At 34.6% G+C, this 27,727-nt stretch overlaps 2 protein-coding genes, 1 long non-coding RNA gene and 1 pseudogene across 3 annotated transcripts; 3 read left to right on the top strand and 1 right to left on the bottom strand.

Annotated features, from left to right (window-relative positions):
* Positions 1-545: 545 nt before the first annotated feature.
* LOC132047641 (eukaryotic translation initiation factor 6-2-like) lies at positions 546-10,767 on the top strand. The gene is given in 4 exon segments (XM_059438659.1): positions 546-731; positions 8,910-9,083; positions 10,066-10,176; positions 10,298-10,767. Coding segments are annotated over 4 exon segments (729 nt in total). The 3' UTR covers positions 10,556-10,767.
* A 3,776-nt stretch (positions 10,768-14,543) lies between these two features.
* On the bottom strand, positions 14,544-16,311 carry LOC132047640 (transcription factor SRM1-like). Its single transcript, XM_059438658.1, has 2 exons — positions 15,863-16,311; positions 14,544-15,057 (listed from the first exon to the last, which is right to left on the bottom strand). The coding sequence occupies exons 1-2, from the start codon at positions 16,309-16,311 to the stop codon at positions 14,544-14,546; spliced, it is 963 nt and encodes a 320-aa protein (XP_059294641.1).
* A 4,392-nt stretch (positions 16,312-20,703) lies between these two features.
* Positions 20,704-26,339, top strand: LOC132040131 (uncharacterized). The gene is made up of 2 exons (XR_009410570.1): positions 20,704-21,882; positions 26,139-26,339. It is a non-coding gene; the product is annotated as an uncharacterized LOC132040131 (long non-coding RNA).
* On the top strand, positions 23,878-26,182 carry LOC132040122 (premnaspirodiene oxygenase-like; annotated as a pseudogene).
* Positions 26,340-27,727: the final 1,388 nt, after the last annotated feature.

Genomic DNA, 27,727 nt, shown 5'->3' with positions numbered 1-27,727 from the left:
ACATGTTTAAGGTAAGTTCTTTGCGTATGATGTAAGTTCATATCTGTGTAATATGCATATGGATTTTTTAATTTATTTCTTTTATTGGTATTTGTGAGATGTGCATATGTATGTTTTATTTGTATAATATGCATATCTGTAAGGTTATTCCCAGCGACAACCTTGCAATCCGACATAAGTTCTTGGTGATGGATTTAGAGATCAAGATGAAGAAGAAGAAAAGGGTCGTGGATGACCGGCCTAGGATCAGATGGGGGAGTTTGACCATGACTAGTGCCCTGGAGATGGGAGAGAAATTGACTGCTATGGGGGCCTGGGAGAGTAATGGGGATGCGACCATTATGTGAGATAGGACGACTAGTTGCATTAGGATAATAGCTAGGGAGGTGCTGGGGGTCTCGACAGGTAGTCGTGGTGGGCATCGAGGGGACTGGTGGTGGAATGGAGAAGTTTAAGGGAAGGTGGAAACAAAGAAGGTGGCGTATGCGAAGCTGGTAGAAAGCAAGGATGAGGTGGAGAAATGGACTAATAGGGAACTCTATAAGATGGCAAGTAAAGAGGCGAAGTTGGCGGTTTCGACGGCAAAAACGGTAGCTTTTGAATGCCTTTATGCTGAACTAGAGAACAACGGCATGGATAAGAAATTATTCAGGCTAGCCAAGGCGATAGAGAGGAGGGCACGTGATATGGATCAAGCGAAGTGCATCAAGGACGAGCATGACAAAGTTTTGGTAGAAGAAGCTCTCATTAGACGGACATGACAGTCATACTCTCACAAACTAGTGAACGAAGAAGGGGACAGAGACATTGTGTTGGGAGATTTGGAACATACCAAGAGGCGTCACGATTTTGGGTATTGCAGGAGTATTAAGGTTGAGGAGGTTAATGTCACGCCCCGAACCATGGCCTGGGCAAAACACGGTACTCGGTGCCTTACTGCATGTGACCGAGCGAACCACATGGCTTGCTGAATCATCATGAGGCATAACATGAGCGGAATATGACGTGAATGCATGATGAGTTTTTATAAAACGCAATAAGTCATACTACTTAATCAAAATACTTGTTCAAACATGAGTGCGGAAATAACATGAATGAGCCAAAATGGCTATGAGACTCCGAAAGTCTGACATAACATAACTGACTTGTTTAGTCTATGAAACCTCTAACATAAGTCTGAACATGAAAAACATAATCGCTGGGACAAGGCCCGCAGCATACATTAGATGCATAGCTAATCATAAAATAAAGAGTTAACTAAACCCCGAATGAGATGGGGCTCACCAATAAGCTGCTACGAATGCTGTCCTGCGAGCGGATGCGTCGTCCCGTAACCGCACACGTATCGTGAAATGCGAGCCCCCGGCAATAAAGGGACGTCAAGACATTGAATGTGCTTGTATGTAAAGCAATCCGAATGAAATAACATGGGACATGAAATAACATGATAAGAGCTGAAACTGAAACTGAAACCTGGTCATGAACATGAGTATCTGACATGGACATAATTACATATAGATATATATAATATAGGTATAAGACATGAACTAAAACTGAATATAACCTGAACATGAGCATGAAGCGGGAGTAAAGTCTTAAAACAGTAAATCAATGAAAATACATGTATATGTATATAACTGCTTGTAACGTGGGGAGTGCTATAATGTAACCGACAACATGATCTGGTACTTGCGTCCTACCAGCAGAACACTCACACCTTGCCAGGGATATGAGATTTAAATAACAATAAGCATGTAAGGATCCAAACTGCATAATGAAGGTGTTGCCTCCTTGCTGACAACCCTTATCCTACGGTGGCTACGTAGTTTCAGGCTTTACTGAGCCTTCTCGGTTAACTAAGCAACTCCCAAAAACATGAACATGATATAGTTGGCTAAGAAGCCCATGATTTTCGTAAAATAACTTGTAATCATGATTTCACGAAATTAACTTGTAACATGGTTTCATGAAATAACTTGTAAGCATGTTTTGAAGTGATATAACATAAACACGGTTTCATATCAAATAGCTTGTAAAACATGGGTTTGAACAATATAGTTACATAATATACTTGCATGAAAACGTGTAAATCATGTAGAGTGTTTTCTTGAAAATAACATAATGATTCATAACTTGCATGTAAGAACCCATGGGATGCAAAGTATGGGTTTTCATGGATTTCAGACGGATTCTCAATAATGATAATGAAATATCAAGAACTCAATGAAGAATTAATAATAATTCAATACATAATATAACCATGGGACATGGACCTAGGCTTGTCATGAACATGGTTAAAAACCCTAGTTTTCGTAAAGATTCATACTTTTATGGAAGAAGAGGTGTGGGGAAAAAAAATGATGTTCCCACACATAGATAGTAACTCCACATACCTTAATTACTCCAAAACTTGAATTAAAGACTTGAACTTTGAAGAAGATTTCCAAAATCTTGCTTGAGATGGGTTTTCTTGAAAACCCTAAGTTAGGAATGATGATTTCTTGTTTAGATTATAAGGATATATATTAGAATTGACTTGGAGTGATTAGAATAGGCTTACCTTGGTGTTCTTGATGATGGGAAAGGTAGGAGGTCATTCTAGGGCTTGAGGATGTGAAGAATGAAGTGAAAAAGCCTTAAAACGAAATTTTAAAATTGCTGCCAGACCTGTTTTACGCCCCATTTTATGGCCTGTAAAATTTTTACGGCCCTTAGATCCCACCGTAAATCAATTACAGTGATTTGGGCTCTCTGGACCAGTTTTACGGCCCAAATCTACGGCCCGTAGATTTCACTGTAAATCAGCAAAACACTATTTTAGTAAAACGAGCATAAATTTTTGTACAGGTGTTTGTTTGACGTCCATAATATACCTTTGGAAAGGTATTTCAAAGATCTACAAATTTGAAGTAGGAAATTTTCTCAAATTCCTTACATATTTGTCCATATACTCATTTTAAGTGAGACATGGTGCAAACTCACTTGAAAACACGTTTTGTAGGGTAGCTTCCGACTTTCCTTTGCTCAAGGACTCTTCTCATGTCTTTATTGGGTTTCAAACACCATTTCCACATTATTCATATTAGGTTCATTATACCCTCGTCTTATGAGTCAATCTTAACCCGAATGCACGAGGTGTTACAATATATCCCCCTTGGGATCATTCGTCCTCGAATGATGGGTCATGATCAAGAATTCTCCCAGGGAATTTTGACATGGCTTTGAGTGGCTAACACATTGGTTAACATGTAAGAAACATGACATAAAACATAAGAGCTTGACATGGTTATACAAGAACATGGTCATGGATCATGAACCGAATACGTGATTACATAGAAACATGTACACGGATGAGGGTGAGAAGAGTAGTACCTACGTTGAATGAGAATCGGACACGTTTGTCCTTGATTTATGACTAGTGGTTAAGAATTGCTACTAACTCTAGAACCTACAAAATTTATGGCGGGACTTCCTTCATAATTCAAACCTCACAATATTTATCAAACGTCTGTATGGATAACTAAAGTACCAACACATAACTATTAGGGTGATCTTAACATACGAGTGACATCGTGACATTACCGAATCTTGAATGTGGCTAACATGAATACCGGATCATCTTGAATAGTGATATTGCCTTGAATGATTACATCATTATTATACATAGGGTTTGGAAGAGAATCCATGGCGTGAATGCTTTTCGTGTCACACCCTTTAATCCGATAGAGTGTGACATAGCACCCGACCTTTGGCCGAGCGAACCCGCAAAACTTTCGTAATACACATAATCATGCGGGCCGCAAAACGTGTCAAAATGCGTGGAAAATTTTCAAAGAACATCATACTTTTCGTCTTTTTCCAATCAAATAAAATTGGCGTGATGTCACACCGAATCATTGGACATAACGCGTGGATGAAATGGTGGCTCGCTTACATAGCCAATTACAAAACAAATGGCAAGTTCTAAAGATAACGCATAATAATACATCGGCTTACGTAGCTCTCGCGTCAAAATGACATATCACACACGACCTACATGTTAAAGTCTCTACCAACATCTCGGATACCATACAAAAGCACTCGTACAAGGTGGCAGTGCCTCGATAGAGAAATACGGAGCTCGCCAATCCGGTTTGGGCATGTGAACATCTTCTAAACATCACCTACTGCCGAGGGTGAAAGATTGGCCATGGAAACGTTTCGAAGAAAGCGGGGTAGGCCGAAGAAGTATTGAGCATGTAAAGCATAAAGATAGAGCTTAAACGAGGTCATACAGTGCATAAGTATGGAGGACTCGAGTGCGGTAAAATGAGCATAGAAATCGAATACCAAAGGGCTTGCACATAGAAGTACAAATCATACATAAAGTGATTTGATTACAAATGTGATAATCCGAATGCCAAAATGTTAGCTTTCTTTTTAAAACGTTTCGCTATATATATGGAAAATAGAACAAATCATATAAGTCGACATTAACCGACCGATCATAATCCAGATCGTCAAAATCACATATACACATATCGTGTCCCGATTTCAAGTGAGGGACTTCTTTTATTGGTAAGATCATATCATCATATTATCACATATCACATACCACATATACACACATACCGCGCAATATCCGTTGTCAATATCACATACTAAAAACTTGCGGTCAAGTATCCAATTTGTCCATATCACAAAAGTCTGCGTCAATATCCAATTTTTTCGTCTCGAATATCACACATTCCGATATGCCAAGTATCCGTGGTCAATATCACACACACATACACATATACACATACCTTCGGCCAGGAACCTCAAAAAAAGTAATATCACATATACACATACAATCACACGGCCACGGAACACCGGTAATATATACACATACCGCGGCCAGGAACCCAAATAGTGAGTATGGATAACAATCATAAACAAAAGCTCTTCAGGTAACCAATCCTTTGGCCTTTTTGAAAACATTTTCAAAGACTTAATAGGTTAATCAAAATGAACCATCGTTTATAAGCCACAATAAGAGTCAACCGATTTTCTTCCGAATACCACTTGAACATATCAAACCGAACTTTAAATCATAAATACGTATCCTAATCATAAGTATACGAATCAACATTTCGAACTCAACAAACAAATATATAATCATACTCAACTGGGTCTAAAAGGTAGTCATATTAAGTTCTTTTCAAAAAGTCGTTAGACAATACAAGGAAAAGTTGCGGGACCCACGACGAGCGTCACCCCAATCCGGCCCGCCTACGAAAATCATAGTCATCGCCTTTGTTATCGAATCATTATTACAAATTCAAAGGATATAAAAGATCGTATTGAAATCGGAATAATAGTCATATCATATCCTTTCAAAAATCGTCGATTCATGTACATAGAGTGCGGACCCACGAACGGGTGTCGACTACGGCGGGCCCGCCTATGGAAAACATAGTCATCATACATCATGGAATCATTTTTGAGCATATCAAGGCCATTCGGTTGTTTGTGAAAGTTACGGACGTTCGTTCAGTTTCCTTTCCCAATCGTTTTTCAGGAACAAAACTCTTTTTTTAAAAATAACTTTTATGCAACTTTTGAAATTTAGCCATACGTTGAGAGACATAAAATCCTTTCGGAACAAACCGTGTACATAGCATTTCAAATCCAATCATATCAAGGACATACGGATCATAGCTTGACCATATTAAGGATGCCAACATCACAAAGCGAATGTGAATCATAAACATGTTCGGATTTTTCGAATAGAATTACCCCCAAGGCTCATAACATATCATACCTTACTCATATCTAAGACATGCCCAAAAGAAGGAAAGGTAAGCCTTACATACCTTGATTGTTTCCTAAGCTAATCCAAACTCAAGTCTCGAAATCTCAAAATCTACAAATACGTCATTGAAGGACACCAAACATTAGTCATGATTGTAATCCCATTTTAAGTTAGCACTTTATTTATCAAAATATTTTTTCCATGAAGTTAAGCCTTCAACACCCGAGAACTTAAAACACCAAATTCATCAACAACAATACCAACAAAAAAACAACATCAACCATTAATTCAAAACGCACTTTAACATCAATTTAAAACTTACTTTTCGCACAAAAACGACATTCCAAACTCATACGTTCAAATCAACATATATAAAATCCAAATAAAGATTGCTCAAAACGTTCAAATACCAATCCAAAAACCATTCATATATGATTCATTAATATTTCCAACAATCCACAAAATTATTCAAAACAACCGATGTGACCAAAACATAAGGCAACCCGAAACCTTCAAAGTCCAAGGAAATATCAACAACGCATTTCTTTTCTTCCAAATTCATAAACCATACTAACAATCCATACTTTAACAACATTAATCTCAAAATACAAGAACCATATTAAGATCACATTAGGTTCCAAAACAGTGATTTCAATTCACTTTGAACCATTAAGCCTTCATTTTACAACATATTCAGAAAAAAACACAACATCATAAATATACCAAATGAAATTAGTTCTTCATACTTACCTTACACCACACATTGATCTGCTTGTGCACAACACAACAATTACCACTTCAACTCAAATCATTCAATACCTTCATTCTCATCACATAATCCCATTGACAACAACAACCAAAATATTAAGTAAAATCAATTCACCAGTAACTTACCAATTTAGAGTTGAGTATACTTCTGTTTTCACACACAAAATTTTTATGATTTCCATCCATTTTCACACACTATAACAACACTCTTAAAATGATACAAAATTAATTCATCACTCCTACACAATATAACACACACACGGCTTTGAGGATCTCACACACACGTTGTCACTTTAGATCCATTAATCTTTCATGAATTTCATTCATTTTCACACAAACAATGCATTTAAATCATCCATAACATATAAAAACAAGATTAAACTCACCCTTTTTCCACTTTGTTCTTCATATTAAGGCAAAGTCAGATCCTAATTGCAAAAAAAAGGCAATACGATTACTGATTTGCTCCAACAATCATTGTTATGTTGTTTAGGACCCTCCAAATAAATGGAAAACCTACTAGTGTAAAATAATTTTCCATGGTCAATTTTTAGACCTGCTATTTTTCTGTGTTCTTAGATCTTTTCTCCTTCTTTATTTTTCTCCATTTCTCTTGAACTTTCTAGGTGAGAGATATGATGAAGATGATTTAATTAATCATCTTTCTCTCCATATATAATTCATACAGGTGGGGATGGCCCACACACACACTATGTTATTATTTTTCATGAATTTTAAGTTTCCAAAATTTCACTTTAGAACAACAATTCCATTAAATGATAACTATCCATATGATTTGGACGAGCTTTTAACTCCAAATTTTTCTCTGGTTCCCATTTGAATACCCTTAACATTCCATCCTGGATTGACTTTTAATGATGGACAACATTTTGCATTGAAACAAAAATCAACAATAGAGTTCTGAAATTAAAAGTCGATCTTCAGGTTGAGAGCTGCTCAACCTTGGGCTATTTTTTATGCAATGAGGAAATCATTGATCGACAGTTACGTTTAAGTTGTGTGATTTATGTTGCATGTTCTTTGGAGTGTTTCTATTGATTAGAGTTTGAGCTGCTGCTCTTACTTTTATGGGTGTCTTAAGTCAAAAGATTTTACCTGTGGATGCACATATTCTGGTCCAGCAGTAGAGGGTTCGGTATAAAATCGAGAAAACTGAGCGAATCAAAATTTTCCATTTTTCGGTTTATTCGTCTGGTTCACGATTTTCGAGCATATATGATGTACATTATAGAATATAACTCTATTTTAATATTTTCTTTGTGATCCATGCAATGAATATATGTTTTAAATTCAGTTCTGCGTTTGGGTTTGTCATGCTAATGAACTCGCTCTTGATAGTCACTGAATATGGATGAGAACTTTGGATTTATTTGGATATACTTATGTGATAATGACAACTATAGTGCCTATCTAAACTTGACCATATTAAAGGGTTAAATCCAGGATTCGTCAAGGATTTCCAATGACAGCTAAATTTTAGGAATTCTAAGCTGTAGAAAATACTTAGGTGTTAATATGGAAGTTCCAGCTCACGTTAATTTATAGTGTGCAATAACAGTTGATAATGCAAACGTATGTCATTCTAATTGATTGTACTGAAAGACAGCATGTGAGAAGCTTTATTTATTTCTGTGTTGGGATATAAGTTGGACTTGTTACGGCTTCGAATTTGTGGGTTCTAGCAACAATTTCACTAGCGGTTGCTCTACAGCAATGAACTCTTGCACCAGTTTTGGCCCAGGGATGCCACTGCTAAATCATAGCACTAACTAACAAAATATCGACGAATCATAAATCGTTTGGGCTAATGTTTCCAGCTTATATTTTAATCTCAATAAGCATTAGTCCAACCAAAATCTTATTCCATTCTTGAAGTTTGTTTTTTGGATTAGTTCTTCTCATGTAGCATATCTGGAATTCTATATGCCCCCACCGCTCTGGTGGGATGAATGAGGCATTCGAATGAGAGAACATTGGCTAAATGACTTTAGAGAAGACAGTGGTCGTTTTAGGACTGGTGATGGGAAAATTAGGATTATTGATTCTCAGCGTTTGATTAACGATATCCAGGAAAGTCTCTACTAGTGTAATGCTTCCAGTTCTATTTTCCTTTACAACGATAGTTTACTGACAATGCTATTAAGGATGCGGTATTAGATCTTACTGCAAACTTCTTTATTTCATGCTTAATGATATGTGGGGAAAATATTAAGCACGTCATATAAAAAAAGACTCAAACACTGATGTTTAGCTTTTTGTGTACAATTTCATGTTTATTTGGTAGAACTGTGATGTAATTCTAACTCGATCATAATACCTTTCATTCACTTCTATCCTCCGCTATTAGTTTGACTTTGCATCTGCTTTTGTGTCTCTTTTGGTGGTTGAAGGACTTCAGCACTTGAGGAATAGTCTGCCAGATTCTGTTGAGGTACATCGCATTGACAAGCCACATATTGCCCTGGGAAACTGCATAGCATGCAATGATCATGTTGCTCTTATACATCCTGATCTTGACATGGTAATTATTTCGCTTCTTTCTACAGAATGGAATGGCATTATGTGCTCTCTGAAATTTCATCCCCATCCCTATATATTCCGGTATTAAACAGACCTATTTGCCAAAATCTGAGTGGCGCATTTGGTAACAATTGTGATGTTTTGGTTGTCAATGATTGTCTATGAATTGGCCTTTATGTCATTGAAAAAACACAAGCGGTCTGTTAAAATTTGAGCAGTCTTACACTCTGCCAATTGAGGTCGATAAAGTGGGTTGAAGCGAAAACTAGCAAGGTTCTTATTCAAATCCCAACAGAGACAAAAACACTTGGTGATTTCTTCCCATTTGTCCTAGCCTTGGTGGATAGGATTACATGTTGCTAGTTGGAGGTGGCAGGTATCCCGTAGATTTAATCAAGGTGCAAGCAAGCTGGCCAGGCCCGGACACCATGGTTATCAAAAAAAAATTAAAAAAATCCATCATTATCCAAAAAAAAATAGAGCAGTCAAATTTGATAATTGTGATGTTTTGTGGCATTATCGTGTTAGGATGTGCATATCTAGAGAAAAGATCTTTGAAACTAGTAGTCCTGGTCCTTTATGTAAAGTTTTCTGTTATCTAGTACTTAAGCGTCACTGGTATGATATTATGGCATCTTACACTATGTTTAGCTCTAGGAAGGGATACATTTCACCTCCTCGTGTTAGCCCTGGGCGCTTCTCTTTTACTACTGCACTTGCTACCTCTACCATGCTTTATGCTATTTAAACATATCCTATCATCACCATATACTGATGACGAGCTTTGGAGTTTGTCACGACATGAATATATTTAACTGTAACCTGAGGTTGTCAAGATTCAGCAATAGCCTTTTACTCCTTTGGGATAAATTGGATTCCGGAGTAGGTTAGATCCTGAAAGTTAACCTAATGTCATTTAATAGAGTGTACAGCTTGCTTATTGTATTCTTGTGTTGTCTCATGTTAGCTTTTATTTTTACCAGGGCACTGAAGAGATGATTGTGGATGTTCTCGGCGTTGAAGTTTTTAGGCAAACGATAGCTGGGAATGTTCTTGTTGGCAGATATTGTACATTATCCAACAAAGGGGACTTGGTAAGTACAATTTTCTTCACTGGAGAGAACAAGGAGAGGGGAATTGTGTTTACTGCAACAAGACACATAACTATGTTATTCTTTTTCCTTATTTGTGTGAAACTTTATTTTGGAACAACAGGTCCATCCTGGTACATCCATTTAAGAATAGGACGAGCTTTCACCTTTTTTTCAGGTTCCTCTGGTGGCAGGAACTGTGAATCATGGTAGTAATGTGGTAGCTGCTGGATTGACCGTTAATGACCGGGCAGCATTTTGTGGCTCAGACACTACAGTGGAAGAGTTGTCTGTTGTTGACAGCGTATTCGAATTGAGAGAGGCTCAACCTAGGTCTACTGTTGATGCAATGAGGCAATCATTGATCAACAGTTATGTTTGAGTTCTGTGGTTTATGCTGCATGTTCTTTGTAGTGTTTCTATGAATTAGAGTTTTACTGCTGCTCTTAATTTTTGCTTGTCTTAGGTCAAAAGATTTTAATTGTGGATTCACAGATTTTAGTCCAGTGGTAAGGTGTTAATTACCGGTCTCCTATTTACAAGTGACCATATCTTGAAAAGGCATTTATGTGCAAAAACATATAATTTCCAACTGTATATCATGTCTACAGACTATGAGGCTTTGATTGAGGATTGGATCAAAAGGCCTAGAAGAGTTCGAGTTAGGCTTCATTGAATCTTGAGATGTTTTCCATCTACGATATGATTTAATCAATATGAAAACTTTTGTGTCTTGAAATTGATTTGTTGTGAATGCATTTGGAGCTAACAATAATGGTCAGATCCCAAATGCAATTCGCAAAAATCAGTTTCAAAACATGATTAGTTTCAAAAGATATAATTCAAACTCTCCAACGCCTGTTGAAACAACCTTATTAATCAAAGGCTCATAGTGTGTAGAATTAATATATAATTGAAAAGTATAAATCTTTTCACCTAAATATATTTTCAGAATAAGATCAATAATTAACAACTTATATCTGTCTCCCTTTAAAAAGTAGCCTAAAACATTATGAGAAATCTTGGAACCAACATATCAAAATAAAATAAAATGAAAGAGATGGAGAAGCTGAAAAAAGGGCAATGCTATTCACTAGTGACTTGACTGCATGGAGTTATAACTTCTCTTATTTGTGCACTTAGTTCATGTTTTAGAGTCAAGGAATTGTGTCCTTTTATAGTTGAGAAAAACCCATTTAAAGGACCCAAATGTAAAAATTTCTTGGTGAAAGATTACACTCATTGCCTATTTTTGAATGGGTTCTTCCAAATATTGATGTTGTCCGCTTTGGCAGGGAGTATGAAGGGACTAAACAAAAAGATCTATGAATTTTTTAAATATTTTTCATTTTCTAATATGTATGGGGGAATTGGACATATATTAATTTTAATTCAGGTTTTGGGATCTTATTGAATAAAATTGGCTCAGATAATCTTTTTATGTAGACGATCTGTAATTGATTCGCTAAATTATATATAAACAAATACCGAACAAAAGAAACAAATGACATGTTTAAGGTAAGTTGTTTGTGTATGATGGTAAGTTCGTATCTATGTTAAATGCATTTGAAAAATTTATTTACTTGATTTTTCAGTATTTTTTTATATTTGAAGTATTTATGTAATAAACTAGGCAATGATGGCCCGTGATAATTGAAAATCTTACACAAATAGCTACCTTTTAATAGGTTCTAACAATTTGTAGCTACAAGTTGCAAAATTACAATTAATAGCTTTTGTTGTATTTACGTCATTTTACGTTTTCGAAATACGACGAAATACAAATCGATTTATTAGTCTGGTCATTTTCGCGTTTTCGAAATACAAGGAAATACAAAAATCACTGTTGAGTCTGGTCATGTTCGCGTTTTCGAAATACAATGAAATGCAAAATGGCTGTTGAGTCTGGTCACAAAGTTTTTAATTATTTTCAGCTATACTCTTAACACTAAATTGTTCTTTTTAATATTGTTTTATTCTCAAAAATCATCTAATTAATAAGGTAACTTTTTTTTAATGGACGTAAAGAACTAAAACGATAGCTCAAATGAAAGAAGAAATTATTTCTTATAACTTGCTTATCTCACAAAATAGTAAACAAGGAGTATTATATATTTGCTTCAAGAGCAAAATTAACCATAATAAAAGGTTCACAAAATGATTTAATGATATTTTCTGAAAAATTATTATAACTGACAAAAAGAAATATCTTCAAATAGGTTAACAACTAAGTATAAAATTTAGTCCACTAAGTTTCGAGTAAAAAAATCAATTAGTAAATATATATACTAGTTTTTATAGATTTGCTAATAAAAAACCAAAACTGCATGTTTATAAGCCATAAAACTTTCCCAAATCCTATACAAAATACTTCTCTATATAGACTTTTTAAAGAGTTTACCAATCTGCAAATGAAATGTGGTTAGAATTAGTTCTTGTTAAACACGTGAGAAAATCAAATGAAAACATAAAGCATCAAACATGGAAATTATCGTTTTTAATTACTAAGCATGCCTTTCTAAGTAATCCGAATGTAACTGATATAAATAGAGTAAGGAAAAACAGAGGAAGAGTCCATCTAAGAATATTTTGGCTTTGCGGAGTTTTTGTTTTTTTCATCTTGATTGTGTTTTACTATATACATTTGGTACAACATCTATACGAAGAATTTTCTAGAATCAAATTAGCTGTAGTAGAAGGTTACTATATGCAAAAACTTGTCAGCCTCAATCACAAATAGAAGTGGGTCCACTGAGAAATACATGTAGGCCACGTGTAAGCTTGAATAAAGGAGATTGGACGTAAAAGGAATTCTTTCAAAAGGGTTTGGTTTTCTTGGTAAACTAAATCAAATGTACAGCCAGAAGATGCTGCACGTACCATCTAAGAAATCTGAAATTCCAATATTGCCCTTGGTCGTCCATATTATGGCTCTTCTAGTAGAAAATTAGAGATCGTCTCCATCTATCAATTTTGACCATTAAGTTCAATTCTGCTCAGTAGCGTACTAAAACGTGAAATGAATAGATATGTCTTTAACCAAAAAAAAAAAGAAGAGATATGTCCAATTCAATTTCTTTTCCCTACCCATAATAGAAAAGGAAAAAAGAATCAAATTTTTATAGGTCTCTTTTTTCATACCCTTCATGGGAAATTTTATTTTGAGTCACTACTACAAAGAGGTCCATTACCGACGGAAAAATCAATGCAGGTGATCAGTATTTTGGAATTACTGACAAAAAATTAACCGAAATGGGTTGTCGAAATGGCACGTTGGTATCAAAAATCGACTGAGAGAATTTTTTTTTTTTGAAAAAAATTGATTGATTTAGTCGATTTTCTTAAATTAAACAATTATAAAGATGAACATTTGATAATTGAATCGAGGTCTTTACCGTGACAGGTTACTGTTCTACCGATAAACCATTGGCGCACGTTGGCTTAAAACTTTCATTTTATTTATTTATACTCTTCAAGTACATTATTTTCGCAAACATAACTGACAGACTGGATCTAACAAATCATTTGTAAAAGAGGTAATATATGCTCATTCTATTCCTTCAACTCTAGTGGATCCATCGGACACCAATGAGTATTTAGATATATAGGCTATCTCCCCAATAGCAAGTAAATACATAATCCAATCTAATGCATAGGTGGCAAACTCGATAAATCATACGAGAACATATCTGGAAAATCAGTGCGGACTGAAAGTGTGATTATGAGTAGGAGCAGAGTTCTAGTTCGCCTGTAGTGGACTGTAAAACGCAATAAACTCCAAACCATCTCTGTTGATCATCTTTTTAATTTTAATTCACGAAAGATATGATCTTGCTCACAAGCACTACTATCATGTCGTTCTACCAAAGAACGACTCCCCCTGAATGTCAAACATCATTTTATGGCATGATTTAATTGTAACGTGACATGATAGTAGCCAATTCATATCTATAACCACGTTAAATCTAATTATTTGTGACACAATCAGTTCAACTATCCTATTCCTATGCACCATGATGTATCATCTCGATAAGATTATTTGCTATAATGGGTATAGATAACAATCATAAGAGAAAGCTCTTTTTTCTCAAACTATTATCCTTTGCGACTTGCGAGAAGAACAACAACAAATTTTTAAATTTCATATTCTATTATTCATAATTTCTAATACATTATGTCTTGATGACAACATGAAAACCAATATCCCTCCCCATCCCCCCCCCCTCCCACCACACTACAAGCAAACCCCCAAAATCCTATAAAAACTTAATACCTGCCTTTCCCTAACCCAAATCGAACACTATCATAATTTATTCTAAGCATGCTTTGGTTCATCCAACAAATGTATCTAAATAGATGCTCGATTTTGATTAGACTTCGAGATTATTCCTTCCAGCAGAAGACAAGTACATCGAAAGGAAAGGACGAGGTGACATTGGCCTATGGAGATTGTCATTGTTGTTATTATTATTTTGCCCCATAACAGATGAGCTGCTACCAGATGCTTCACTCTGATTAACAAATCTCCCAAAATCTGTATTGGAGTTGTTGTTAAAAGTTGGACCACCAAAGGTGTAACTAGGATAGCGAAAGAGCGTTGATGAAGATCCAACTGGATGATTATTATTATAAACATGTCCGTCATTATTGATCGGATGAGTCGTGGCCACATGAGCTGTCGTCGGTGTCCTAAGGTTAAGGGTGACAGTTTGAATGTCGTTGATGCTTGGACGACGACGCTCCGCTGGAGTCATATTGTTACGACGAGAAAAGTACTTTTGGGCATGACTGGCCACTTGAGTTGGTGTCTTCGTAACAACATAGTATCTTGAGATGCTTTTCCAATCTCCTTTCCCGAATCTGTTCAGTCCCATGAGAAACAACCTATATATACAAGCGACATGGTTAAAAAAAAAAAGGTACATTTGTTTAATTTTAGAAATAGCAAAAACAAAAGAAAGTTGGAATAAAAGACTGTAACAGAAAGTTAAGTTAATGAGTTTTTGTTAACTACATCGTTAGTATAAAGAAAATATACTATCAGGCCACACAAAAGATATTTGTAATCATGAAAATAAAACGGGGTTACCTAATATAACAAGTTATCAAGAAAATTATATATATATATATATATATATATATATATATATATATATATATATATATATATATATATATATATATATATATATATATATATACAAACTGATTAAAATGAGGGCACAATTTTTTTTTCGGTATAGCAAAATTGAGATTATTAATGATGACTACATGGAGACAATAGAATAAATGAAATCAATTGCAAAATTACAAATTACAATCTCGAAAGAAGAATTTGGTTGTCTTGATTATGATAAAATTTACGATTCAATGGTCTAACAAGGTTTTTCTTTTTTATCGAAATATTTTTTTCATGAACAATAAGGTAAGCCTTCATAGGAAGTTGAAGAAATATTTAAATCAGAAAGAGTGAAAAGATGAATGCATACATCAATGAAAAAACAAAAGCGAGAAATAAAACAACTCAAATTTAAAACTCCTCAGCAAGAAGCCACAACGAAATCAAACTCATAAAATCAAATCTAACATGCAGAAATGTGTGATAAAACATAAAAATAAATTTGTAAAATAATTTATGTGTAAGTTAGTCATAGCTAAAAAGTTTTAAGAAAAAAGAAGCAGAATTTACTGGTGTTCCCCTTCAGTCCATGGAATACCCCGTCGGCGGCGTGGACGGTTGTTTTCCACTTGAGGCGGCACGTCATTCACAGCGGCCTCCATGTCCGAGTCATCTTCTTGTGGCACTTGGTAATGCTGCTGATGATGATCATCATCATAAACAACAACGTTATCTTTTGGGATGGGATTCTCCGTTTCAACGTCTTTAAAAAGGGTTATGTAGTGGTTTTTGATATCCTCCATTGATTTACGGGGGAGTTTTGAAGCAACATATTCAAAAAAAGTTTGAGAACCTAGATTATTGAAACTAGAAAAGGCATTCTCAAAAAATTGTTTCTCTTCAGGAGTCCACTGGTCTGATTGTGCAGCAACCTCACGATTATCGTGAGATGTTGCACCGAACAAAGCAAATGTGGGCTCCTGAGAGTTTGAATTCTCTAGAAATCCAGGCCACTCCATTGAGAGAAATTAAAGAAGAAAGGGGCTAGTGAGTACTTGAGTGGCGTAGGAGTGGAGGTATGTTTCTCGTTGTGCACTCAATTGATATGTCAGAATCAACGAGATGTGTCTTTTTATAGTTGTAAAAATTGGTTTAAAGGGCCAATATTAAATGCCCGGTGAGAAGATTACATTAATTTAGCAATCTTTGAATGGATGCTTTCAAATATTGATGTTGTAAAAGATTACACTCATTGATCAATCTTTGCATGGATTCTTCCTGAATTAATTGAATCAAATTTTATTTCGGTGGACCCAAACACAGTGTTTATGATATTGCCAATCAACACTGCCGATCCTCTGTTTGGGTTCACTAGTAAATGAAATTTGTTTCAATTAACTGCATTTATCATATTGAAGGTTTATATTCCAAATCCCAATTTATCTGCAATTGAGGCATATACATGTAGCTGTTTTTTATGATATTTGTTTAGATCTTTTGATCCCTCTCTTCTACTAATTCAAATGGCTAAAGGATTGGTTTGTAAGGACTCGGAATTGAAAACAAAATTAGTGAAAAAGTACTAGAATATGCCATATTCTTATTCTATAATGTGAAACCGTTCTTATTAATTCCCTTTTCCCCTTCTTTATTTAGTTCCAACTTCTTAAATCCAATCTACCCTTCTTCTTAATCTTGCAAGAAAGATCACTACTATTTGACTTTGAACAAACTATCATGTCCAGTAGTACCAACTAACTGACTTGCGACTAAAAGGCCATGCAGAAAAGCAAAACTGCCTCGGAAATAGCTCTAAAAATTAACTCCTTTGAATGTCATTTACTTTCTCCAGATGAAGACAATGTGTAACTCTACTTTTTTCACCTGTCTGGTATTTTCATTACAAAATGTTAGTAGTACAAGTTTACGATCAAAGTTTGTTTAAAAAATTCAATTCTTTTTTCCTATATGCGACAACTCAAAACTTAGTTACATCATATTGCAACACACTTGACCCGTTAATTTGCCCTTAGTTACGTCATTGCAACACACTTGACCCTTTAATTTGCAGAAATCACCAAACAACCACAAAGTAGAAAGGAAGGAAAGAAAAAGGTCCATGAACAATTTCATTTTTTTTTTCTATTTAAAGGATAGGGTAATAAATCTTTAAATCATGCACATGGGGTATCAAGAACGTTGCCGAAATATTGATTTAAGAATAACTCCAGGAGCTACCATGTTTTTTCACATTTCATGTAATAGTGAAATTCTTTTCTTAGTTTCGTATTTGGTGTTCGGTACCCGTTTTGGCGTCCTGCTTACTTTAAATCTGCTCCACATAAGGCGCATTAAAGGAAAAAGCACTCATGACAAAACTTTTTTCATTCTTGGGGCTCAAACCTCATACCTTTGATTAAGAATGATGGAATCCTATCTTGTATCTCCCGTCACAACCCTCGGTAGCAATACTAAAAGTTCACCAATCCTAATTTTCCGTATCCTTTTCAGTTCAAGTTTTGGAATATTGTAGAACATAATTGGACTTACCAGCTGTATTGGTCAAATTGGATAAAATGTGGACCGTCTCTAACTCATTATTTTGCATATAAACAATTACTCACAAAAGCAATGAAGAAAAATTGTTCAACTTCAACTGCATTTAAAAAGAGATGAACTTACCTTATACACAGACAACAATAGCACTAGACCTCTTTATAACATCTCACGTAACAGTACCTTTCTATAATAGTTAAGTTTTTTTCGGAATCGATTTTTTAAACTGTCTTTTACTTCTCTATAACAATAATATATATCTTTATAACGGTACGTTATTTGTAAAATTACCCCCTCTATAAATATCTTCTCTTTTCTTTGGGTAATATAATGATTAATTATCTTTATAGTAATAGAATCTCAAGATTACCAATAATAGGTATAGAAATTTTGACCAAATATTTTGATACTTTAGCACACTATTTAGGATAAAAAATATTATATGAATATATATATTTTCATTATTAAAAAGTTTCCTTCGTTATACAACGTGTGATTACGCTTAGGATTTGAAAATTTATAATAAAAAATTAGATTTTATGCATCTTTTTTGCCTATAACAACGAAATATCGACAAGTGGGAGTTGCTCAGATGGTAAGCACCCTCCACATCCAACCTGAATGATGTGGATCACTAAGGGAGCAAAAGAGGGGAGAGCTCCTAGGGGGAGGGGTATAAGAAAAAAAAAACAACGAAATATTATTAAATGTTAATGTTGTTATAGGTGTATAACAGCCATTCGCTACAGTAGTTAAAATTTCGGACCCAACGATGATGTTATAGAGAGGTTTAAAAGTATATTGAATTTGAAAAGAGATACTTTCACTAAGTATTTATAAACTAATCATTAGGTTAATTCGAGAAAGTCATTTTTTAACTTTTCCGAGTTACTCTTATGCGTCAATTCGAGATGTCATTTTTTAACTTTTCCAAGTTACTCTAAAGCGTACAATTTAGTCTGTCAGAGTAAGAGATCAACTGTTCCACGTGTGCATCATGCGTTTGACATCGTAATATATGGTGTACACGCGAAACGGTTGGCCTCTTAATGTAAGTGACTAAATTGTACGCTTTAGAGTAACTAGGAAAAGTTAAAAAATGACATTCTTGAATCAACGCATAAGAGTAACTCGGAAAAGTTAAAAAAATAACATTCTCGAATTGACGCATACAAACAGTTGGTGACAAAACCAATGACAAAAAAAATGTTCATCTAGATTTGACATATATAAATGAACTTACCTTGTATACAAACAATAATTATATTGAGTTTGGAAAGAGAAACCAACTTGTTTGAACAAGCTTGTTGTAAATAGTTGATAAGTTTTATGGGTTGAAAAGTATTTTCAGGCGTTACAATAGATTTTACACGAATTGCCCTTCAAAGGCGCTGGTCTTTAATTTTTGCCGTTCGCTTAAAAAAGTGACCGAAAATACCTCGAGGTTCTGGGTTCGAGCCCTCGCTCAGTAAAAAATAATAATTTCACAAGGCAAGGTTTTATGAGGCAGAATTTGCCTTAAGGCAGAGTTTGCCTTATTATGCCTTGAAAGGTAGATTTTTAAGGCAAATTCTATGTAAAGAAAAGTTTGCCTTGCGAAGTTTTGCAAGGCAGATTTTTTTTTTTTTACTCCGGTAGAATTCTACAAAAGTTAGGCTTAACTTTTACCCGAATAGGCCTAATTTTGCTACGAACCTCTGCCTTGCGATTTTTTTTGTTTGACTGAGCCGGGTTTGAACCCAAAATCTCGGGTTATTTTAGGCGAAGGGCAAAAATTAAAGACCACCCCGCAAATTGCCCTAGATTTTAGGGATAATTTTAGAGTCTCCCCTCCAAATTAACCTTTATCACATTGACCTCCCTTGTGTGTTGCGATATTACACACACCTCTCTCATTTTCATTTTTTTTTTTGCAACCAAAATTAGTTCAAATGAAGAAATTGTATAATATTCCAATAATGCCCTTCTGTGGGATACGAAGGGGGCTAGCCCCTCCACCGCTTCTCCTTACTAGTAGTATATCTAGCAATCATGTTGTTTCTTCGTTCTTCAGTGGTTATTACTAACTGTCGCTTCATGTGTTTTATATCCTGTTATTTCGCCGTCTTATTTAGTTGCTACCCTGCTGTGAATTCTTTTCTTTTTTTAGTCGAGGATCTATCAGATTCAGCCTCATCTCCACAAAGGTAGGGATAAGCTCTGCATGCATCCTACCCTTCCCAGACTCTACCTTTGAGATTACACTGGGTCTGTTATTGTTGTTGTATTTTTCTAGGAAAACAAGTTTCTTAAAAATGGGGAACTTTATTCAGAGTATGTGAACTTTATTCTCTACCTCTCTCTTCTTCGATCTTTAAAACTATCGTTTCATTGTTTTAGCTTCTCAACTTTCTTATGCTCTTCCCTTTGTTTATGCAGTGGATGTTTATGGGCGGAGAAAATGACGACACTAGATCTTTTTGGTCAAGTGTTCGTTTCATCTGCAGGTCTTGTCAAGTGTTCGTTTCATCTGCAGGTCTTTCATTTATTCACTGGTAATTGGCAAGTGCTCTTGTTTTGGGAGTTTTATATGTTCCCCTACCTGTTTTTTGCTCTATGCATTTTTCATTTTTTGATTCGTTTTATCCTTTCGCTTATCATGAGGTCCTATGCTTCTGTTTGTCATGTTAATTTTACTGTGCAATTGATTTTTCTTTTTCGGAAAACGAAGAGATAAGGATTTAATTTTATTTTGTCAATACAGATCGAATCTTTCTTATACATACTAAGTTTACCCTCTTTATGCAGTATAGTATGATGTGACCAAATAGTAAAGCTAAGGTGGTGAAGGAGTACAGGTTGTTTGATCATATATGCAACCGCTTTCACATTGTGGAATCTCATAGGTTTATGTCATGATTAATAATGGTGTAATTCATGTTATGTATGATAGATGGTTATGGAATGATGAGAAAGAAGAATTAGTGATATGTTATATGACCGGCACATTTGAGTTCTCCTAGCTCTGCTTGATGAAGAGATTTTCTGTTACGTTGTTGTTCCACTAACTGCATATGATCCATTTATTACACAAGTATGAATTGATTTACTTATCAGCTATGATAGAAAAGACAACTGATTCTTCTTAACTGATGTTTAACATGCTGGGGTAGTTGGGGTAGTTGAATAGAGCATAAGTTCAGATTCGTAGTACTTTGAATGCTAACCTTTTTTGCAGCTCAATTTCAATTTTGATTTTTTGCAAACAACCAAGTAGAGCAATGTAAATGCAACTTTTTCCCTTTTGGATGATTTGGCGCTATAGTTGTGCTCTTCATGCTATACATTTTCCTAGAAATTAGACAGTAAGGATTTAAGAAAAAATAAATGATGGTTTCTCGTGAAAAGCTCCTGCTGATTGTTTTCCCCCCAGTTTCTTATCCATCTTATAGGTATTAGCAAAGATGATATCTGTGGAAGGTAATGGACCCTAATTGCCACAATTTTTTGCTCGATATCTAATATTCCATCATATTTAATATGCAGAGTACTGTACATTTTTCTTCTCGTGCATTTTTTCTGATTTCACAGTACGAACTACCCAGTATTGAATAACATTTATTTGGGGATTAACATTGTAGTGCATATAACCGGATAATGTGATGGTGATTCTAAGGTTCCTACTAAAGAGGTAATGTGAATAGGCCTGACACTTATTTTAGAGAGCTCATATTCTCTTACGTTGAAATGAACGCCTGGGATATTTTTGTAGTTTTTACCGTAGTTTGGATCAGTAATCAAGAAAAGATGTCTTATATGAATTTGAAGATCTTGGGGGGTACCTATTAGTTTTCAATGTAGTACTTTCTGATGAGACCTTACATCCCCTTTATTGTATCATATTTTTCTGTTATTTCTTTGCTCTTTTTGCTCTTCTTGGTTGCAGTGTTCACATGAATCAGTCGAGCACCACCCAAAAAAGGAACTGTGAAGAGAAGCTTGAATCATGTCTCTACAAAATCACTGAAAAGAATCTCTGACCAATCAGCAGCAAGGTTATATAATATATAACGGGAGAAAAGAAGATCCTTGGTTTTTTGTTGATCTTGGTGTCATGAACCGGTTAATATCTTTACCGCAGCTAAAGCGAAAAGAAAATTGTTTGCACGAAGAGATGCTTAAGCCAACTATAGTTGAATTGTATAGTTTGGTAACTTTGTACGTGACAAATGTTACTATAGTACTTTTTGTTCTTGGTATTCTTTATTTTCTATTTTCATTAATATTATGCATGTATGTCGGAGTACAAAGGAAATAAAACTGGATTCAAGTATCACAAGAAAAAAAAAATGTTAACCTTTTTAATGTAAAGTGTAGATAACAAAATCACGGGCACGCAGCGTTAGCACGGGCCATCGTCCATCTAGTTTCTACTATATAGAAGCATGGGTTAAACTCATGCTTCATCGTCAATCTCCTTTAAAAACAAAAAAAACAAAAAAAAAAAGGGTGGGCCTCATATTAAAAACATCAAGCAATATAAAAAAAAAAAATAGGGTGGGTTCCATACTAAAAACACCAAGTAATATTAAAAAAAAAAGTGGACCTCACCGTTTCCAAACTCATGTAAAAAAAAAAAGTGGACCCTATATTATAAAAATTAAGCAATATAAAAAAAAAATGGATCCCATATTAAAAAAAAAAAAGCAATGTCAAAAAAAAAAAAAAATGTGTACCCCTTATTAAAAAGTCAAATAATATTCATGTAATTCCTAAAGTATCCCTATTAAGTCAATAATGATGGATTCATTACCACATGCGTATCAACCCATTAGTGGGAGCAAATGAAATTATTGTACAGTAAAAAACATGGACCCCATATTAGTGCTTTTCTTCAAAAGGTTAAGTAGTCAAACCATACAATTTCCTTTCTTTTCTTATATTAGCCTGAGATCTAATCTAGATATTTAACTGTTGTATTTGCTATTCTGCCATGTCACTTATTTGTTATGTTTACTAAAATAAATATACTTAAAATATTTTTATTTTAAAATAAGATAGAATCTAATTACTTTTTCATTTTTTTCCTTACCCTAATAAATGTGAAAAGAGATTAATGTCGTAAAAGAAAAAATAATATTAAATGGAGATCAAATAATTAATAAGGTAAATTAGTCAAATTATAATTCTAATTGACGTTTCCTTAAAAAACCGTGCAAAAGACAACATGACAAGTAAAATGAGCTAAACCAAGAATATTTACCAAAAATTAAAAAAAAAATAGTTCTTCGTTTAAATAGAAAATCAAATTTCTACTTTGTTTCGTTTTAAAAATGTAAAATTAATTTAATAATTTCAATTAGAATTATCCAAATCAAAATTTGATAAAAAAATAATAAGTATTGTTTAGGTCCAATCTACATACAGTAACAATAGAATATTTTACACCTTTAAATTAATCGAATTAAAATTCAAAGTATCAACTAATGCTTAAATATTGCTATTGTTTTATCTCAAAGAGAGGAAAATAGTTTCCTTTTAAACAAGTCTTCTCTTTTAAAAAGTATTAATAAATTTTTGCCAACTTTGTATTCGTAGCAAACACAACGTGCTCTTCATATTTCAATGGTCAAATTTGGTTTATTAGTTAAACTTTAACCAGGATCAAAGGATTTCACTGTAACAAATACTAGAAGCATTCTCTGATCATTAAGTTAAGTGTTTTGGTTAATAAATCAAATCTCATGAGTTTTGATTAGTCTATTTTATATAGGAAGTGCTCACTTTTGAAATTTAAATAGACCATGTGAAACATCCAAAAAGACATTTGAAATAATTAGCGAAAGTGATGTTCAAGGAGAGCAGCAGAATCCTGATATTTAAAATTTACAATTCTATACATACTAGAATATATTTTAATACTGAAGAACAAAGTTAAATTCACCCTTCACTTACTAAATATTTTAAGTGGTTCCAGAAAATTTCAAAGTTGGAAAAGTCATCAAGACCGGAAATGTCTCAGTAGAATGACAAGTTAGACTTTAAACAAAAAGGGGCAAGCCAGGCCTCATTATGTAGCTAGGCCAACAATTTAGAATTTAATGAAACAAAAACTCCCTATATATAGCAGTAACAACTGATCAACTAATAGTGCATCCATCAATTTCTTAATTCCTACCTGACTAAAATGGAGATTCAATCCTCTAACTTAGTTGCATTTTTGCTCTTTCTCTCTAGCATCTTTTTTCTATTCAAAAAATGGAAAACACAAAAGCTAAATTTGCCTCCTGGTCCATGGAAATTACCATTTATTGGAAGCCTACATCATTTGGCAGTGGCAGGTCCACTTCCTCACCATGGCCTAAAAAATCTAGCAAAACGCTATGGGCCGCTCATGCACTTACAACTCGGGGAAATTCCTACCATCATCATTTCATCGCCACAAATGGCAAAGGAAGTACTAAAAACTCATGACCTTGTTTTTGCAACGAGGCCAAAACTTGTTGTGGCCGACATCGTCCACTACGGTAGTACGGACATAGCGTTTTCGCCTTATGGTGAATACTGGAGACAAATTCGTAAAATTTGCATTCTCGAACTCCTGAGTGCTAAGATGGTTAAATTTTTTAGCTCGATTCGTCAAGATGAGCTATCAAAGATGGTTTCTTCTATACGAACGATGCCAGATATTCCAGTCAACCTTACGGACAAAATTTTTTGGTTTACGAGTTCGGTAACTTGTAGATCAGCTTTGGGAAAAATATGTCGCGACCAAGATAAATTGATAATTTTCATGAGGGAAATAATATCATTGGCAGGTGGATTTAGTGTTGCTGATTTTTTCCCTACATGGAAAATGCTACATGACGTTGGTGGTTCGAAATCGAGACTTGTGAAGGCACATCGTAAGATTGATGAAATTTTGGAAAGAGTAGTGAATGAGCACAGGCAGAATCGGGCAGATGGCCAAAAGGGTAATGGTGAATTTGGTGGGGAGGATTTGATTGATGTTTTGCTAAGAGTTAGAGAAAGTGGAGAAGTTCAAATTCCTATAATGGATGACAATATCAAATCAATATTAGTCGTAAGTTTTCTAGATCAACCTTGATATGGCAACTTGAAAGATAGATTAACAATTTGCTATAAACGATCAATTGCATTTATAGTGTGAATTCGTTATAGCTTAAACTCGTAGTTATTCTATGGGATAACCGTCCTGAAAATTAATAGCCGACAAATATATATGTTTTGTATATATATATATATATAATCAATGTATACATTTTGTATATTTTGGCTAGCGCCCGTAATTAATTTTGTCCGATAGGCCAATGAAAAAAGCCCTTATTTTATGGGATAATAACCTTTTTGGACTGCCAGAAAACTAATAGCCGGCAAATGTATATGTTTTGTATATTAATTACCTGTTTTATGCTTATTTCTTCATCATGTAGGACATGTTCTCTGCTGGATCTGAAACATCCTCAACAACTATAATCTGGGCATTATCTGAAATGATGAAGAAACCAAGTGTCTTAGCAAAGGCACAAGCTGAAGTGAGACAAGCCTTGAAGGAGAAGAAAGGTTTTCAACAAATTGAGCTTGATGAGTTAAAGTACTTGAAGTTAGTAATCAAAGAAACTTTAAGGATGCACCCTCCAATTCCTTTGTTAGTCCCTAGAGAATGTATGGAGGATACAAAGATTGATGGGTACAATATATCTTCCAAAACTCGAGTCATAGTTAATGCATGGGCAATTGGACGAGATCCTCAAAGTTGGGATGACCCTGAAAGCTTTTCGCCAGAGAGGTTCGAGAATAGTTCTATTGACTTTCTTGGAAATCATCATCAATTTATTCCGTTTGGTGCAGGAAGAAGGATTTGTCCGGGAATGTTATTTGGTTTAGCCAATGTTGGACAACCTTTAGCTCAATTGCTTTATCACTTCGATTGGAAACTCCCTAATGGACAAAGTCATGAAAATTTGGACATGACAGAAGTCACCGGAATTTCGCAACAAGAAAGGATGATCTTGTTTTGATTGCCACTCCTTATAATCCTTGAATTTATTGAGACGTTGTAGAAATAAAAAGCAGGGTAAAATCAGAAATTGGCTACTGCTTCTAGGTCATTTTTATTTGAGAGAAACTTGAAGTTTCGACTTATAGTGTCTGCTAGAGTTGGTTTATGTTCCACTTTATATCATCTTTGGTGTACTCAATAATTGTTTTGGGGTATTATATTACAAATAAAGGTTTTTCTCTTTTACATATGTATTTAAATGTTTGCATTTGACCAATCAGCAGCAAGGTTAATAATAATAGGAGAAAAGAAGATTCTTGGTTTTTTGTTGATCTTGGTGTCATGAACTGGTTAATATCTTCACCGTGTGCCTAAAGCGAAAAGAAAATTGTTTGCACGAAGAGATGCTCAAGCCAACTATAGTTGAATTGTATAGTTTGGTAACTTTGTACGTGACAAATGTTGCTATATTACTTTTTGTTCTTGGTATTCTTTATTTTCATTAATATTATGCATGTATGTCGGAGTACAAAAGAAATAAAACTAGATTCAAGTACCACAAAAAAAAAAAAAAAGTTAAAACCTTTTTTAATGTAAAGTGCAGATAACAAAATCACGAGCACACAGGATCTCACAAGCTCTGAGGTTTCAAAAGGAAGTTGGTGATTTTAGTTATATGTTGAATACCATTCACTTAATGGAAAGGGGTTGTATTTAATGTTCTAACCTTTTAATCACTAACCATCAGTTCATTTGAAATAAGCAAGCATATATATTTTTGTTGGGGTTGAAGATTTTGTTAGTGTTAAGGTTCTATAATGAGTATCTTAACTAAAGCGCATAGTCCTCCATTTTTTTTTTTTTGTATCTTCTGTTTTAAAGTCCCTGTAGTTTACTTCTCCACTATTCTCAGAGTTGTTCTTCTCGAGTTGTTGTTTCGCTTTTCAGGTTAGCTATTCCTTCAAATACATTCCTCAATATTGGAGCTTAAGTTAATGGGAATTAATATTATGCTTATGGAAATTGATACATTTGACTTTAGATAACACCTTGTTAATATTCTTCGACTTTAGGAGCCTATGCTATCTCGGGAGTTGATACTGTGGTTTATGGCAATGGATACTTTTAACTTGCAAAAATTCCACCAAATTTCATTCTTTAGGGTTTTGATGGCGTGTACTTCCATCTGCTCTCCCGGTGTAGAGATCTGAAACGTTGTCGCTTGAGCTGCATGTAGAGTTCTTAATTGATAGGCTTAGTGGAAAAAAGCTAACCCTCAGAATTCAACTGACCAATAAATTTTGATTTGTGGCAACAAGATTAATTTGGCACCATATGCATTAATATGTGTAGTTTCTTAGAATTTATGCCTGAAGTGGGAAAAAAATTAGAAGTTAGCCCAAGAGATGGACTACAAAATGAGAAGACCCAATTAAATTAAGGCTGAGCTTATTAAATTTTAATTCCACATAAGTCGTCAATAGTCCTCCAACATTACTTTTGTTGTGATAATAATAGCTCTCTTCAACAGTAATTGCTTTAATTATCTGAAGCAGATCCTGTTGTAGTAGTTCCCCATCTGTCCACACGTGAATTTCTGCTCTTACAAGGGCTCTGTTTTCGTTTATTAGTTTACCGAGTTGAGTGCTATGTTTTTATTTCCTTCCCTCATTTGTTTCAAATGATATGAGAAATAATTACACCAGCTATTTTTTTGGTGTTGTATTGAGTGTTCCTTTAGGCATATTTCTTTCTGCCTGATGGAAATGAATAATCGTAATGTTGCAGGTTTTCAAGGAGACGTGAGAAACGAATTCCAATATTTATGGATCCTTGAAAAACAGAAAAAGTCACATGATAAGAATGTCAAACGCAGT

The sequence above is a fragment of the Lycium ferocissimum genome, chromosome 2 (genome assembly GCF_029784015.1).
Source record: "Lycium ferocissimum isolate CSIRO_LF1 chromosome 2, AGI_CSIRO_Lferr_CH_V1, whole genome shotgun sequence".
Classification (NCBI taxonomy): Eukaryota; Viridiplantae; Streptophyta; class Magnoliopsida; order Solanales; family Solanaceae; genus Lycium; species Lycium ferocissimum.
Note: the sequence above shows the minus strand (reverse complement) of the source record. Positions and strands in the feature narration are given on the sequence as shown.